At 36.0% G+C, this 18,399-nt stretch overlaps 4 protein-coding genes across 4 annotated transcripts in view; 3 read left to right on the top strand and 1 right to left on the bottom strand.

Annotated features, from left to right (window-relative positions):
• Positions 1-469: 469 nt before the first annotated feature.
• On the top strand, positions 470-11,002 carry zpr1 (ZPR1 zinc finger). Its single transcript, XM_056240204.1, has 13 exons — positions 470-723; positions 836-997; positions 4,604-4,694; positions 4,918-4,988; positions 5,176-5,262; positions 5,373-5,495; positions 5,595-5,718; positions 9,331-9,401; positions 9,496-9,585; positions 9,665-9,775; positions 9,864-9,953; positions 10,156-10,221; positions 10,414-11,002. Exons 1-13 carry the CDS (start codon positions 607-609, stop codon positions 10,531-10,533), a joined length of 1,323 nt encoding a protein of 440 aa, XP_056096179.1. The 5' UTR covers positions 470-606; the 3' UTR covers positions 10,534-11,002.
• Positions 11,003-13,123: 2,121 nt separating this feature from the next.
• LOC130075557 (histone H2A) lies at positions 13,124-14,036 on the bottom strand. The gene has a single exon (XM_056240202.1). It carries the CDS (start codon positions 13,949-13,951, stop codon positions 13,565-13,567), a length of 387 nt encoding a protein of 128 aa, XP_056096177.1. The 5' UTR covers positions 13,952-14,036; the 3' UTR covers positions 13,124-13,564.
• Positions 14,037-14,209: 173 nt separating this feature from the next.
• Positions 14,210-14,749, top strand: LOC130075558 (histone H2B 3). The gene has a single exon (XM_056240203.1). The coding sequence runs from the start codon at positions 14,277-14,279 to the stop codon at positions 14,655-14,657; it is 381 nt and encodes a 126-aa protein (XP_056096178.1). The 5' UTR covers positions 14,210-14,276; the 3' UTR covers positions 14,658-14,749.
• si:ch73-261i21.5 (zona pellucida-like domain-containing protein 1) overlaps positions 14,698-18,399 on the top strand; it is a 15,877-nt gene continuing 12,175 nt past the window's right edge. Inside the window, exon 1 of the mRNA XM_056240252.1 lies at positions 14,698-14,753. Within this exon, the coding sequence (XP_056096227.1) occupies positions 14,698-14,753 (56 nt within the window). The remainder of the gene's footprint in view (positions 14,754-18,399) is intronic.

Here is an 18,399-nt window from a genome sequence, read left to right as displayed (position 1 = left end):
GTATACATATCATATAATTTATATGTGATATCTGGAAACTAAACATTTTAGTTGGGATATCGCACAGTAAAACACATGGGCTTCCTTCTGTTTGTGAGACGAGCTCCATTTTGAATAATAATGGAATAAAACGTGTAGGCATATTCATACAACCCTAGTTCAAACGAAATATAGTGTAGGCCTATAGTGTTTTTGGGTCAACGGTGAAACCGACATTAAAAAACAATGTTCAACAAATCCTGGATGTTATTGTAAAAAGTATTTTATCCAGCAACCGTATAACCATTATTGCAGTATTGTGTTCATGTGTGATTAATGACGAGTTTGCATTTATTATAAATACATGATACAAGACAAGACATGAAATGAGCAATGACATACATGCATGCACTAAATATGTAGTCGAGACTTTTATTTTGACACGTCTTGTTAACTTGAGCTGAGTCTGACCCGGTGGTGATTCAACGCACATTAGGATATTACCAAAAACGTGCGAACTGCGAAGGCTGCTGGAAACTTCTAGCAGAACGAGAACACCACTCATTATAACAATTAATACCAGTAAACCAACAATTTAAATACTTTTAATCCACAGTACCTGACAATATGTCAGTTATTGAGGAGGAGCGCGTCCGCGGCGGCGTTTTTAAGGACATTAATGCAGACGATGAAGATCATCAACCTACAGTGATTGAGAGTTTGTGCATGAACTGTTATAAAAATGTACATATGCAGCTTTATTATTATTATTACTATTAGGTAATACATATATCAATAATTAATTTTTTTAACAAATGAATGCATTTATTTAATGTCAATTGTATTACCTGTCCAGGGAAGCACACGTCTTCTGTTTACTAAGATCCCTTTCTTCAAAGAAATCATCATCAGCTCCTTTACATGTCCACACTGTAACTGGACCAACACAGAAATCCAGTCTGCTGGCCGCATACAAGAGCAGGGTGTCCTGTACACCTTACAAGTAAAGACCAAACAGGTATGTCTTGTCTTGTTTATTATGTATAAAATAATAAACTGTTGATATGGACAGTTAACTTTGACTATAGACTGTTTTTTAGATGTCGGGAAGGTCAAGTAATAAAAATGTAATTCCCAAAATAGAGAGAGAAATCATTAATGTGTTGATACTTTAAGATACCCCAAAAAAAGCAACAAAAGTGCGTCACTCGTTTAACGTTAGTCAATTTTCAACAACGTATGAACTAATCAAAGAAAACATATGCCTAGAGCTTCTCCTAGTGGTTATTATTAGAAATTATTCTGATTAGATTGTTTTTCAACGTAATGATGGGAGCAATTTTCCATAAAATTTGTTTTCTTTTGGTCAATTTCATGCAGTTTCAAAGCAACCCAAGAGGTCATTCCACGAAATCGGTGCCTTTTCAACTTTAAAAATGTGAAAAATATAACTGTTTTAAACTGATTTTTTTCAGTACCCATTAAATTAAGACATCTTAACATGACAGGAAATTGTGTTGGGCCTTCTTAAGCTATGCCATTTATTATTTTACGACTGTTTATTTATTTCATGTGTTGATATTTTCCTCAGTCCTGTTACTGACTAAAGTCTTACTATAAATAATAATTCCAATTACAAATATGCAACAGTTTGCACATATATTAGTAGTATTTTGGTCCCTCTTTTCATTCAGACGATGTCATATTTAAAACAATTCTGTTTTATATCATAATATCCATTCAGATTACTGAAAATGTCCTATTTCAGGGACGACATCACATTACAATTAAGAAATATGTATACTTTGACAAGATATTTATTTTAAAAAGGGTCTTGTCCAAAATGCAATATAGTGCAGGTTACTATGGTGAGATCTGTTCGACTGTCAAATGTCATTTTTCTTTTAAAATATCAAATTAATGACAGTAACAGGACTGAGCTCTCAATATCCGAGAGTGTCTTCAGTCACCTGTTTGTCATTGCAGTTTATTGCATGCATTTTGGACAAGAGTCATGAACTTTTTTACTTCCATAGTTATATGGAACATTAGGCCATGATAATCTGCTTCCATATGGGAGGTAATATAGAATTATATAGAAAAATACATTCATAGAAGAAAACGTATATCTTTATTAAAACAAATCATCTTTGGACATATAAAACATGGTCTGCTCTCCATCTCATCCTCAACACCTTTTCTACCTCATTGCATTCTTCTATGCCTCTGTTTCTTTTCTTGTTCTCGGTCTCTCTTATAGGCCTACTTCTTTTTTTCCCATTGAAGATACCGTTCTATCCTCTCTGGATCCTGGTCTCTATGATCGCGATAGCGCCGTTGCTTCTCGGCTGCAGTTAATGGCATGTTACTAACAACTGTAAAAGTGTATAGCAAATTAAATGTGATGTTAATTCTATGCAAATAAGACATAAAAAAGTAAGGAGCATAAGTATACAAGTAAAAAACAGATGCCTAAACAAACAATGTTAACTAAGCATTTCGATGCTCATATGTCGCTGCTTTTAGCTCAATAACACACAAAATAACCTTTATAAATGTCTTTGTCCCTTAGTTGTTGTCCTATTCCTTAAATTGCATTTGAATGTTTTCCCCTGCAAATAACAAATACACTATATATGACTGAGTTATGCAGCTGGGCTAGAATCTATGCTCCCTTTTGCTCTGGGATGGTAACAGAACTGATGATTTGATGCTAATATGCTAATTTCTAAATAACAGGTCAAGGTCAGAAAGGCACATGGTATGTAATCTAAAAGGTTAATTCTTCTAGATATTGGTAATATTAGGATTAATAAATAATTTTTTATATGTCCACTTTAAAAAATGGTAACAGGACTGATGTTGTATGCCGACCCCTCTCTAACAACCATGATAAAACATGAAAAGTAGGACAATTAGGAAGAGAGAAACCTATCCTTGCTTACACTGTGGAATCCACTTAATCTAAATGATGTCACTTCCTTGAAACGATGTCACTTCTGGTTTGTACCATTATTTTATAGGGTTTTTTTGGTGATAGTAACAGGACTGATATGAAATTAGGGGACAATGATAAAATGACTTATATTTCTAAGAAAATATATCTATTTATGTCAAAACCATTGCTTAACAATGAGATTACACTTTAGACAATATAAAACTGTGAAAATTGGATAATTTTACCAACATTTTACAAATGAGAAGTCCTGTTGAAAAAGAACAACCATAGCGAGGGACAGGCTAAAATCCTTACCCATAGCATATAATATGTGATTTTAATTATTTAAAATGATATTTTATTGGCTTTTACTTGGTCTTATATTGATGCATATGATCTGTAGTAACATTAAGTTTTTTAAATTACACATTTATTTGTTGTTAAACCAACTTTAGAACTGATTATTTGTTAGGGACGCAAAAGGCACCGATTTCACGGAATCAAAGGGTTAGTTCACCCAAAAATGAAAATTATGTCATTAATGACTCACCCTCATGTCGTTCCAAGCCTGTAAGACCTCCGTTCATCTTCGGAACACAGTTTAAGATATTTTAGATTTAGTCCGAGAGTTTTCTGTCCCTCCATTGAAAATGTATGTACGGTATACTGTCCTTGTCCAGAAAGGAAATAAAGACATCATCAAAGTAGTCCATGTGACATCAGTGGGTTAGTTCGAATTTTTTGAAGCATCGAAAATACATTTTGGTCCAAAAATAACAAAAACTACGACTTTATTCAGCATTGTATTGTCTTCCGGTTCTGTTGTCGAGCCGCGTTCAGTGACGCTGATGACGTAAGACGCTGCTGACGTGTAATCTGGTGCGCCCGAGCTTCGTTTACAGTCTGAGGGAGACGCACGCTGTAAACAAAACAATCTTCGCAAACATGTCTAAGGATTTCGACACAGAGGAAGACTTGCATTTTTTTGCCCAGCCATATTTATTTGAACCCGAATACACGGACGCACCAGATAACACGTCAGCAGCGTATTACGTCATCAGCGTCACTGCGGACTCGTGAACGCGGATTGACAGCAGAACAATACAATACAGACAATACAATGCTGAATAAAGTCATAGTTTTTGTTATTTTTGGACCAAAATGTATTTTCGATGCTTTAAAAATTCGAACTAACCCACTGATTTCACATGGACTACTTTGATGATGTCTCTATTTCCTTTCTGGACAAGGACAGTATACCGTACATACATTTTCAATGGAGGGACAGAAAACTCTCGGACTAAATCTAAAATATCTTAAACTGTGTTCCGAAGATGAACGGAGGTCTTACAGGCTTGGGATGACATGAGGGTGAGTCATTAATGACATAATTTTCATTTTTGAGTGAACTAACCCTTTAACGAAGACGACTGTGTGTTAATCGTAAGGATGTGACACTGAACTTTTGCTTTAAATAAATGTAATAAAATAAGACAATGAATAACAAGTTCATTGTTATTTTACTATCATCGCGCTTAACACTGATAATTTGAATAACTGTAATTTGACGATCAGGTATGGTTATCTAAATCCCTAAAAATAATAGGGGTGGGTGGATGATTTGTTAGAGCTGGTCCACACTTCTCATGTAGTCCCATTTGAAGTTTCTCTTTTCCTTTTGTGCAGGACATGAATCGAGAGGTTGTAAAGTCGGACAGTGCGTCCACCAGAATTCCACAACTTGATTTTGAAATTCCTCCTTTCACACAGAAGGGCTGTAAGTTATGTATTTTCATTTTGACCTCTAACTAAAGTACAAATCTCTTATAGAAAAGTTGGTGTTCTGCTGGATTATAATGCAATTACAGCCTGTAACTCAACTTCAATTTTGTTTTATGGTGTAGTAGACTTCATCTGCAGAATGATATTTTGCAAATGATAATAAATACTGTTTGTAAATTTATCATTAATAACGTTTTGTCTTCTTTCTAATGGGTTAGCCTTGTCAACAATTGAGGGCCTTCTGGACAGAGCAGTGGCGGGTTTAGAGCAAGACCAACCTATTAGAAAGGTGGGTGTTTTATCTGTGCACCTTTTTTTAATAGCCTTGTTCATTCTGTATGTTTCATCAGGTATGTTTTATGTTTTATATTGAGAATAATTGTCTGTATATAATTATTAAGTGTTCTGTATTTTTTCCTATGTCTGTATATATTTATTTATTAAGAGTTCGGTTTATGTTCCTCTTCACATTGCAGGGAACAGATCCAGCTGTTGCTGAAAAGATAGATGAATTCATCCAGAGGCTGAAAAATCTTAAAGAAGTTGAAGAGGAATTCACGTTAGTAAGTTTTGCTGATGGTAAACTTCAGAAAGATTCCATGCGACTGACAAAAGAATGAAACAGTATTATTATCATGAACTAATGAATGCCGCATTTGTCTTCTGTCTGCAGATTATTGATGATCCATCTGGGAATAGTTTTATTGAGAACCCGTTTGTGCCTCAGAAAGACACGGCTCTCTCCGTCACGTATTACAATAGGACAGCTGAACACAACGCTGCGCTAGGAATAGAGGTGAGAAACTGCTACACAATCTGTTCTGCTGTTGACTTGAGCTAGGAGTGCAGAACTGTAAGATTACAGTTTCTTCAACTTCCACCATCTCTTTTTCAGGTAGAGGAAAAACAAGACGAAAAGACAGGCGATGATATAGATGCAATGAGAAATGAGGTATTAGTGTTTAACACTAACTGCCCAGAATGCAACGCCCCAGCCAATACAAACATGAAGCTTGTCCGTATCCTTTAAAGTACGCTAGCAAACAACATGCATTTTCAAATGTATCTTTTTGTGTTAAATTGCTAACCAAATAACAGAGGCTTTCCATGTAGATTTTTTTAATATCCTGCTTTACTAATTTATTTTAATGCAGAGAAAATGGTGGTTCAACAAATGATGGTAGCAAGTAGGGGTTGGCGATATGATCAAAATCTTATATCACGATTCTCGATATGAGACATTTTCTTTCACAATGATGTATATCATCACAATATAGTTATTTTTGCTTCAAATAGGTTTATGATATAAATTTGATACTATAAAAATTTCATAATTCTTGTCACCATTTTCAATATCACAAAAACTAATACTAGAGTCTTATTACTAATTAATGTCGTATTATGAAGCAGATGTCCCTGTATGTTTTCGCACTAAAACTCGCAGCTTTTTTATTGAGGTGGAAACAAAACTGCGCGCACAGAAACATTAATTAAAATAGAAAGCCTTGTGAAATGTATAAATAAAACCGCTTCACTACTAAAAGTTACATTATACATTGTATCTCTTGCTCTCATTAATTCATTCGTTTGAATTCATTTAAATATATGTAATCTTACCACGCAACTTTATTTCACTTCAGAATTCTACATCTAGCTGTAGATAAAATAACAAACGAAATTTACCATTATTTTCCGTTCTGTATCCGTTCAGTCAGATTTTTCACTGCAAACATCCATGATAGCTTTTCACTTGTGCATGCTGGCAAATAATCATGGCCACCCGACATGAATTATAAAATCATTTTAGTATGCCCATTCAAAACCCGAGGGCCCGATCACCAACAGAATCATTTTGGGCAGGGATTAATGTAAACACAGATATTAGATACCAGGCATGTCTAAAGTGAACAGGCAGGGCAAAAAAACGAATATGGTCAAAAGATTAGGTTTGTGTGCTTTAGGACTTGCAGTGTAAACGCAGCCCAATATACTCATGCGTTTTTCTTTCTCAACTGTTTACGTTCACTTAAAGGGATAGTTCACTTTGAAATTAATTTTTGGTATGTTTTAGGTTACCTCAAGGGCGTCCAAGATGTAGGTGTCTTTATTTCCGCAGTAGTTTCAATTTTGATATTTTTAGGTCAAACCGTTCTTGTCTGTCAGTCATATAATGCAGGCCTATGGTCACCACCTCAACGAGCATGCACAGAGAAGTCCAAATTAAACATGATTTAATGACTCGTCAATGTAAGTACACATTGATGGCCTAAGACACGAAACGAGCGGTTTGTGTGAGAAAACGAACAGTATAGGGCTGCAACAACTAATCGATAAAATCGATAATAATCGATTATGAAAATCGTTGTCAAAGAATGTCATTATCGATTAGTTGGTCTGCTTACGTCACGGGGAGCGTTTACTGGTGATTGGTTGAAACAGGCCAATCAGGATGCTCTCTGTCTTACACGCGCTTCATGAGGCACATACGCACACACGCAAGGCCTCTCTCCCTCCGCTGCTCTGCCGCACGCGCGCGCTTCACGGTTTGGAGCACAGTCTCTTCTGTCTCGCATGCGCGCTCAAATCCCGGGAGTTTGAACTAATTTGCGGGCATCAGGGAGCCGCATAAGCCGCTATCAATATGCGGGTGACTCCCAGAACTTCCGGGAGACTTGGGATGTCTGTATTTTGTCTCGAGCATCAGGTTGCGCAATCAGTTCGCTCGCAACATAAGTGATGGGTTAAAATAGTGCTACCGCAGAAATAGGTTAAATTAAAACGGTCTTTACAAAGCGAAGCACTAAATATAAAGGCAGTTAATAACAGCAGCAGTAAAAGATTGTTTTAGTCACTGTACTCAGTGGTTTTCAGCGAATGCTTGTGCACTAATGCATCATTTTTCCTGTCTTTTTAATCAAGCCTGTTAACTTGCTGCGTACTTCCATTCCGTTCTCTATGTACAGCAATTGTCTATTAAGTTTTAATTGTTTTTCAAACGCGATCTACTGTAGCTCTACGTTCACACGCTTGTTTTCAGTCTTTCTATATTTATTTTATCAATGTATCCTTATAATTCAATTAATTTTAAATAAAAATTTAATGAATTATATATTTTAGATGTTTTTAGTTTATATCTTCACATCTGAACAACATGTCTGTGTAAATTTGTTTTAACAAAAATTGTGTTAAAACAATATGTTGGATATAAATGTTTTTTTTTTTTTTTTTTTTTTACATTAATCATGGTTGTCAACTTGCCATCAGCAATTATCATTAAAAACAATGCAAATATTGATATTACTAAAACTCAATGTGTGGCTTTTGCACTTTTTAAAGTACACTTTTACACATAAATATCCTAATTTATGGATTTAGGTAACACTTTATTTTACGGTGTCCTTGTTACATGTACTTACTGTAGTAATAACAGTAAATTATGTATAATTACATGCAACTAACCCTCAACCAAATCCTAATCATACCCTATTCCTATAGTAAGTACATGTAGTTACTTAATATTACTCTGTACTTAAATATATAATTACACTGTAACAAGGACACCTTAAAATAAAGTGTAACCGGGTTTTATTTAGTCAATAAACAAAAAAATCTAATTGAATTTTTTATCCGATTAATCGATTAATCGAAAAAATAATCGTCCGATTAATCGATTATCAAAATAATCGTTAGTTGCAGCCCTAGAACAGTATTTATATAGTTTTTACCTCTTGTAACCACAGCCACGTCCAAGTGATCTGAGGGCGCGGGCGCTTCGGTCTGCGCAAGGTAAATCAGGTAAAAATGATATAAATACTCAATTCTCACACAAACCGCTCGTTTCGTGTCGTAGGCCATCAATGTGTACTTACATTTACGAGTCATGAAATCATGTTTAATTTGGACTTCTCTGTGCATGCTCGTTGAGGTGGTGACCATAGAGCTGCATTATATGACTGACAGACAAGAACGGTTTGACCTAAAAATATCAAAATTGAAACTACTGCGGAAACAAAGACACCTACATCTTGGATGCCCTTGAGGTAAGCTAAAACATACCAAAAATTAATTTCAAAGTGAACTATCCCTTTAAGACATAAATGACTGTTTACTTGCAGAGATGGTCATTTTGACAGATAGGTACCGGTATGTGTATTTACCATTCATTACCATGTGTCTCTCAGACAATGCTCAGAAACAGTCTCTGATAGCGAGCTCATATAGAGAATTGTTCTCTTTCTCTGCTTACTGTGCTTCAACGGTTTAAAATCACTTAAACCACAATGCTTAAAAACACACATTCAAATGATAAGCTTTGTGACTGCACAGCACAGCAACGTCATGTGAGCGTAACCTTGATAGTCGGCAGTCCAAAATCTTTACCGGTTAACAAATTTCTACCGGTTAATCGTGTCTACCGATATATTGCCCTCCCCTAGTACCATGGGAGCCCTTGGAGATTTTCATTTCAAGTTGTGTCTAAAATTAGCAGCGCTAAGTTGCGCTAGCATTTTAGTGTAATATTCTTTTGTGAAAATGGCACTGCATAAAATGGTGCATGGAGATATGGGTCTAACAGTTGTGGGTCATAATTTAAAGAAAGCAGTTTATTGGTCCCTTTAACCCAATTGCAGAAATTCCACACTTTAAAGAGGTCATTATAATGGCCACTAATTGCGACAGCTGTGGACATCGCACCAATGAGGTGAGAATAATAAACCATGCTATATGTTTTTTGTTTTTTTGCTGTTCTTGTATTATGGACTGGACTTTATCGTTGACTTGACATCATTAAATAGGTGAAATCAGGAGGAGCCACAGAAGAGCTGGGAACCAGAATAACTCTCCACTTAACAGACCCTTCAGATATGTCCAGAGACCTGCTGAAGGTGGGGTTGGCTCCATGTGACACTAATGTGTGCATACTTTACCTTTTCATCATTCATGTGTAATGTGTGTGTGTAACAGTCAGAGACATGTAGCGTGTTGATTCCCGAGCTGGAGTTTGAGTTGGGGATGGCGGCTGTCGGAGGGAAGTTCACTACGCTGGAAGGACTTCTCAAGGACATCAAAGATCTGGTAGGAATCAAAGCCCAGCTAACGGCTTTGGTTGTTATCCACAAACAGCCTCTTTTATGCTAATTTTATGCTTTTATGCTTATTTTAGATTGTTTCAAAAAACCCCTTCATGTGTGGAGACAGCTTTACAGCGGATAGAGCAGGGAAACTGGAGCTTTTTGGGCAAAAGATTGACAAGGTTTGAATGATATTACTAGCATTTCTGTTAATGTTCTTCACTGTTAAATGCAATGACAATATTCTCAATATGGGGTGTCTTAAAAGGAACGTATTTATAAAAAAAAATTAAGAAATAAATATAGACTTATTTTATTCAAATAATTTTGCTTTTATGTGTGAAATTGTCAAGAAATGAATGTTGTTTTCTAAATGTTTCTTAGATAATGGCGGGGGAAATGGATGTGCACGTTATTCTGGACGATCCGACAGGCAATAGTTATATTCAGGTGAGGCCAGTTAAACCTTTTTTTTTTTTAATAATACAAAATAAAACATTGTTTTATTTTTAAAGGATCTTATTAAGATATCTTATGGTTAAGCTTCAGATTTAATGTCTTCAATTGTGTGACTTTAAACATTTGGATGTATATATCTTGTTCTTTTTATGTGAAGGCTAATCACCCGACTCCTTTTTGCAGAATGTTTATGCCCCAGATCCAGATCCAGAAATGAAGATTGAAAAGTACACCAGGACCTTTGAGCAGAACGAAGACTTGGGGCTCAATGACATGAAAACCGAAGGGTACGCAGAGAAATAGGCGTAAAGTCAGAGAAAAATGGAGATTATATGTTGTTATATTCCAAATTCTGTCGAAATCATTATATAACATTATTTAATTCACTTTTACATTTATTGTAATATATCATGTAATTGCCACTTCTGAAAACCATGTTGTCTTTAAAAGCATCATTATGATTTGAGAGGGGAATTTTTTTTTTTTGGCTTGAATAAATGCAAGGTTCTTAATTTCCTTGCTGCCTGTAAAATAATTTAAGTTATGGTCATCTTGGCTATGAAGCACTTGTGTTAATTAACAATGCCACAACAAAATTGTTACAAAGTTTTTGAAGTAAATACAACTAGACACTTAATAAAGTAGTCTTAAGCACACTACAGATGTGAATTCTGTGGACGCATTTTCTTTTCCATTAAATAGGGCTGACTCATTCATAAAGGCTGTAACATAACAAGGGTTATGTTTGTACAATAAAAGAGTTTCAAATATGTTATAATATGGTGTTGATCTATTTACGCTTAACTTTGCAAAGTTCAATAAGAAATCTTATTAACAATGGCTTCAGCATGACATCAAACCCAGCACAATGCTTTAGCTAATAGATTTTATGACTGTATTGGATCATGCAGTTACACTGCTGAAGAGGAGCTCTTTAGTATGTGTTAAAGGGGTCATATAATGCCATTTTTTGTACAAGCTAGTATGATTCTTTAGGGTCTAAATTAAAAGTTTGTAATATACTTTAATTAAAAATTCTCATTAGTATTGTAAGAAAACACTTATTTTACTTGGTCAAAAACAGCTCTGTTTTCAGCACGCCGTTTCAGTGCATATGACTTTAAATGATCATGAGCTTTGCTCACCCCGCCCCTCTGTTCCGTGCATAGCAGCTACACCGTTTGTAACACAATAACCATAACGCGTTGCTCAGTATAAACGTGGGATTATGAATTATATTGAGAACATCATACATAGAAAACATGCCGTAATGTACCCTGAGTGTAAACCTTAGACGCATTCATTGTGAAGCGTGCAGCTAGCGATTTGCAAAGATTAATATAAATATCAATATAAAAGTTTGAGCAGCTTCTTAGCAAAACCAGCTTTATACTGACCCTCGTTTATAAAGCTGTCTGGTGAGAAATGATTCGCGCAAACATGAAAGCATTGACGTTGCTCGTGGGGAATATTCCCTTCGAAAACAAACTCAGCCACTGCGTCTTCAGCGGTTCGGATTCAGGAACATTAAAATGACTGTGTTCGTTATTACACCCAAGAACAGAACACCACAATCGCTTAGACGCCATTCTGCTCATAGACAGTGCTCCAGCACATCAACAATGACCGTGCCGGTCCGCGCAGACTATGATTGACAGCTCGCTTACGCTGCTGTCAATCAACAATCGTGGGAGGGGCTTCCGAGCGTGTGACGTCACAAAATCAAACGGCTCAATTTGAGGCAGGGGAAAACATATAAGGAGATTAAAACAAAAACACTGGATGGCTTTTTATCATTTTATGATGGTTGTGTACAAACACTGCCAACACACATTTCAGTACAATCAACTTGTAAAAGTGCATGTACCATTATATGACCCCTTAAATTGTTTTTTTTATATACTTGTGGTGTTTGTCATGATAAATTGATTAGTTTGATTTGTTTTTATTGATATTTGCACTTCTCTAATTAGTCAATTATTAATCCTTCAAATTGTTACTACTGGTAAATGGCACCATATTGAGTCTTTGAAGTATAGCCCCCCAAAAAGCCATTACATCATTGTCTTTTTAACAGGAAACAGCAGTGTTCACAAGTTAAGAAACATTATGGCCTGGTTTCACATACAGGGTTTAGATTAAGCCTTAGTTCAATTAGGGCATTTAAGTAGCTTTTGTAAATGTGGCTTAGAAAAAAACCCATTACTGGTGTGCATCTTAAGACAAAACAATGGCAGTGGCATATTTTAATATGTCAGTGGAAATTGCTTTCAGTTAAAACAATCAAACATGCATTTTAGTCTGGGACTAGGCTCAAGTCTTGTCTGTGAAACCGAGGGTATGTATTGTTTGTGTAACTTTCCGCCATTCTCAGAAACTGCCCAAATTGTGTAAATTAGAATACATCTAGTGGTATGAATAATTATATAATTGATAATATGGGGTTTTATTTGTGGTAGTCAGATTATTTTCTTTATTTCAGCACAATATGTGGTTATAATATTGTAAATTTAACTTTGAGTAAATATATTTGTTGCTTAGATACTTTTTTAGTGGTTTTAAGTTGTATCTGTAAAGCACAATAAGCAGCTGGTGACCAAGTAAATTATTATTGTCAATAACTCGCTGTGTGACATGTCATGGTCATGTGATGTCAACATGGTGATGCCCATGAGGAGACATTATGGCAGTGTTTTTTATCTTCAGCTCATATTTACATTATTTTAATGAGTTTTCTATTTTTAAGGATGTGTTATCAATTTCTTAATGTAAAAAAAAATAAAAAAATCAAGTGCTCTCTTTATGCTGTAGCATACTTGATACAGTTCTAATTAGAGCTTCTATTTTAGACTATGCAGCACAATGCGGCTTCGAGGAAAAACAATGAATCACGGCTTCTTTGTGCCTTCCATTGGCACTTTACATTTATTGAAACAGCATAACCACTGAACAGCAGATAAAGAACATGACTTGCATGTAATTTAAAGCGGTGACAAATAAAATGTAACCAACATTGGTCCGTATACAATAAACTACTGATGTTTGTTCACCCCGTAAATGGAGGTTCTTTAGTCCACCGTGATGGCAGGTTAAATGTCCCATGGCCATTAATAGCCAGTGGTGGTGCAGATCTCTTCTTGTGTGAGGGAGTGCGTCTGTCCAAAAGAGCAATCAACATTAGAAAAAAATAATAATAAATCAAAGTTTACAAGATGCTGCTGTCGTCTTCATTAAAACAAAACACAATATAACGCGAAGAAGGGAACATAACATAGCTTGAACTGAAACTAGCGGAGCTGCGTTTGTGTCATTGTCCGTGATCGTAAAAGGCCTGTTACTTGCTCTTGGCAGGCTTCTCGGTTTTCTTGGGCAGCAGCACTGCCTGGATGTTTGGAAGCACTCCGCCCTGCGCGATGGTAACGCCGCCTAAAAGCTTGTTGAGCTCTTCGTCGTTGCGGACAGCCAGTTGCAGGTGACGGGGGATGATTCTCGTTTTCTTGTTGTCTCGGGCTGCGTTTCCGGCCAGCTCGAGGATCTCAGCCGTTAGGTATTCCAGGACAGCGGCCAAATACACGGGGGCTCCTGCGCCTACGCGCTCAGCGTAATTTCCCTTGCGTAATAATCTGTGTACACGTCCGACTGGAAACTGAAGTCCAGCTCTGGATGAACGAGACTTGGCCTTTGCGCGGGCCTTCCCACCGGTTTTACCTCTTCCAGACATGTTTTGACAACAAAAGAACCGCCTGTTTGGCTTGTATCGTCCTGTTTAGCGTTGGTAGTCAAATGCGCTTTCGCTTGTGATGTAAGCAGGGATTGGTATATATACCCGGATGTGTGCTCTGATTGGATGGATTCACTCTACAGCAAACAGCCAATCGCCACTCAAAACTTGGTCCATGACGTTAGGAAGTCGTCCTATCGAAACCGAGACTGTGCTCACTCTTATTTGCATGCCGACTCTATAAATAAGGGCCAGTAATGTGCGCAGTTCGTTCGCATACCATAACGATTCTGTGACAGTTGAGCTTTTGTGAAAAACCTATACCATGCCTGAACCTGCGAAGTCAGCGCCCGCTCCCAAAAAGGGGTCTAAAAAAGCTGTCACCAAGACCCAGAAGAAGGGGGATAAGAAAAGGCGTAAGACCAGGAAGGAGAGTTACGCCATTTACGTGTATAAAGTACTGAAACAAGTCCACCCGGACACCGGCATCTCCTCCAAAGCTATGGGCATAATGAACTCGTTTGTAAACGACATCTTCGAGCGCATCGCCGGAGAAGCCTCGCGCCTGGCGCATTACAACAAGCGCTCCACTATCACATCCCGGGAGATCCAGACGGCCGTGCGCCTGCTCCTGCCGGGAGAGCTGGCCAAACACGCCGTGTCCGAGGGCACAAAGGCCGTGACCAAATACACCAGCTCCAAGTGAAAGTGAACCAACAAGATGGACTGGACTCTTATCCTTAAGGATGGAAGACGAAAACCATCCACTGTTGTTGTTTGATGTCCGCATGAGGGACCTCTGGTAGCTAAGTTACATCTGGAAGAGCACAGCTCTGGAAGAGCACACACACACAGTGCTTTCCATCTGTATAACACCAACATTCACCTGAGGTTGTTCATGTTTGATCGTATTTGCACGTGAACACTTGTACTGTTATGGCATATGGTCGTCATTTGTTAACTCATGCGTAAACTCAAATTACCGGAGGGAAACACTGTGGCTTTGGTTTTTATTGATCTCTTGTATAAAAATGTGCTGTTCTGTATTCATACTGGAAATAATGTCTTATGCCTGAATGTTTCTTCATAATTACCCTGCCATTTACCACAAATAAATATATTGGTTAATGGTAACAACCAGATTTGCGAGTGTTCCTGCCAAGTAATATGTAGCTTATTACTATATGGAGGACATGAAAGCATTAGAAAGGCGCGTAAAGCAGTACAAAAAATGTACAGTATTATTTATTCTAATGTTTTAAATGGAAATACACAGAATCTACGAAAGTTTACGCTGGTCTTGCGAACAGAAGTCGTAACCATAGCAACAGTAAGGCAGCTGCTGGAGTGTTGGAGGGTAACTTACATGAAGAAAACAAGCACTGTAATTATTTATTACTTTATTATAGATGTATTGCTTAATTGTAGATTTACTCATCACACGTTTCAAGGTTTATTTTATTTAAATAATCGACTGTATATAACTGAGGAACCAAAACACTATTTACTTAAATTTCTTTAAGAAGTCAGGAAATTCATATGAATGTTTGAGTATAGAATTATGAAATGACAATGATTATATAAATAAAAATGAAGTATGAAAAAGGACAATACTGAGCATTTGTGGTCTGCCCTCTCGATTTAATGTACGATATATAGGTAGGCCTATGGGACATTTTTTGCATTTCAGACTTCTGTGACATTTTGCGATTTGTAGCCATCTAAATCCTCACCCAATTCCATTTTAAAAACCCCAGGATGTGTCCTAATCAAATCAAATCAAAAGATAAAATGCAGATAACATTCATAAAAGAAATGACAGACATATAGTGCTCTAGGTGCAAGTCGTATGAGACAATCTGCAGCTTCCTAATGTGGGACACTGAAAAGTCTGATAAAAGGCCAAAATCACCTTGATTCATGTAGAATAGTAAAATCTTCTTCAGTTAGTGATTCTCTTGGTTATGGATTGATGAAACATTGATAATTGAACATCATCAGACAAATTATACAAAATAATAGTTTTGATGCATCTATTATAAAGACATTAAGCAACTATTAGGCCTGTGTTATGTAGATTGAAAAGAGTTAAATGCACAGTCAGAATTCCTGACTGTTCTCTAGTTCATTTTACAACAACAAACACATATAACCCCAACAGGCATAGGCCTATTTGAAGGCAAAACACAAAAACTTGCAAACAAATTAATAAACCAACAATCCACAGCTTAAACACACTAGAGTGCTGTGAACTGCAGTTCTGCGGGCAGAAAGCTCTCAGATTTAATCAAAAATATCTTATTTTGTGTTCCGAAGATGACCTAAGGTTTTATGGGTTTGGAACGACATGAGGGTGAGTAATTAATGACTTAATGAGTTTTTGGGTGACCAAACCCTTTAATATAAAATGAAATATTACCTTGATAGAGAGTTATCCATTGACACCAAGTGGCACACACGCCAATCATTTTGGCTCGTGGGCAAGGTGCATTTTTTTTTATTTGTAGATACATAAATAAAAAGAAATGAGTCAAGGATTATGTAGCCTATTATTATTATATTAAATGATTACATAATCATAAAACAAATGAAATAACCTTAAAATGTAATCAATTGAATAGTTTTTTATACAATTATGGTTACCCTGTGGTAATAATTTGGTTGGGAGTTAAAATTCGGCCTTTATGAGGTAATCTCGCGTTAACAGTGAAATCAGGATATTTGTACACCGTATTGTACGATTTGTCCACTGTGATTTCATCCAGCTTGTGTTACTGGGACATATAATGGAGGGAGATGGTTTGATCATGACTCCCCTGCAGGCAAAAAGAGAATGCTGAGAATAATCCACATGATCATGTTTTGACATTTGGTCTTGAATAAATGTGTGTGGCGCACATGCAAGTAACCAAATAAGAATTTGAGGAATATAATTACCTATGGTTTTTACTATGAAATTATTTTGCAAAGGAAAATTCAGTGAATCCAATTATTAGTCAGTTTGTACCATATAAAAAAATAAATGCGCATTGTCCATTTTAACCAGGGGTCTGGTTCTGCAGGTATAAAGCTGATATATTATGGTATTTGGGTCCATAAATTGTCTGGTCCAGAAGATTAAAAATGAAACCATGTGACTGAGGAACCAGATAGCCAGACAGTCAGTGTCGTAAGATCATGTAATGCAGTGTTCCTTTCTCATGTAGTTTTAAGAGGAAAAAAACTGTCTTTGTTGAAATTACACACGATGTCAGGCTTTGTTTGAAAGGGTGGGATATCTATTTCTAAAAAAGGATGAGGAGAGGACACCTTTTCTCACGAAGACGCATCTGAAACCACCTACACTAAAAAAAAAGGATATTGTGTGCGTATTTTATGAAAAATAATATGAATAGATTAGACAACTAACACCGCTGTTATTGTTGGTTTACAGTAAGAAAGGTATTATGATGCTCTTCGTTACATTCAATTAAAAATATAAATATATATATAATGTGCTGAAATAGTTATTTACATTTTGGATTGGATCATACTTTTGTGAATATGAAAGAATGTGTGTATATCCTCCAATCCTGTTATCCTATTTTTCATATACTAAATAGTTTATGTAATTTTCATATTAATTTTTTATAAAAATTTGAATGAAAAAACATTTCTATCAACAAATGAGGAGATATGACCATTAAAAAATGGACATGATATATTAGTAAAAATGTCAATATTGTGTCATTAGAATGGACCATGATTCATTAGGTCCCGTTTTGTAAACTTGACCACCTTTCATCTTCAAGTGGACATATTTGTTGCATAATGCATCATAATAGCACAGTTAAGAGCAGCGTGATAAAATGCATTTATAGAATTTAAGTCAAGGCAAAAGCCTAGTTATAGAGCTACATGAGCAGCGAGATGCTCCTAGAATTCCAGACATGTCACTTGATACTGAATTTATGGTCATAGAGCTCCTCGTGTTCCTCCTCTGGTGTCCCGAATTTCTCATAACCCCAGCTTTTTGTTTCTGGTGCCCTCCCTCACACCTATAGGTAGAAACGGGCCAGTATAAATAGCCTAGATATATCGTCATAAACACAGAGAAAAGAGACAACGAAAGAGAGAAGGTGAACAAGGTAGAATGTAATCTTTATAATTTATTTGTAGTTTAAATATTAGTCTTTTACATGAATGTAATTACTGCTTATATTTTTTATGATGTGATAGTTTTACTTATTTGTGTTTTTCTTTATGTTTAATAAACAACAACATATGTTTATTTGTATGTATATACTTTTTTATATTCTTTTTTATATAATGTTAATATAATATAAACATTATATGTTAAAATTATATTAAAAACGTAATGCACAAATGATAAATACAAATAAACATAGGTTATCATTTATGAAAAGTAATAAAAGAAAAGCAAAAAACAAACAAGTAATCAATCTATC

The sequence above is a fragment of the Rhinichthys klamathensis genome, unplaced genomic scaffold (assembly GCF_029890125.1).
Source record: "Rhinichthys klamathensis goyatoka isolate OS25496 unplaced genomic scaffold, OSU_Roscu_1.1 h1tg000585l_1, whole genome shotgun sequence".
Lineage (NCBI taxonomy): Eukaryota > Metazoa > Chordata > Actinopteri > Cypriniformes > Leuciscidae > Rhinichthys > Rhinichthys klamathensis.
This window is presented reverse-complemented; position numbering and strand designations above follow the sequence as displayed.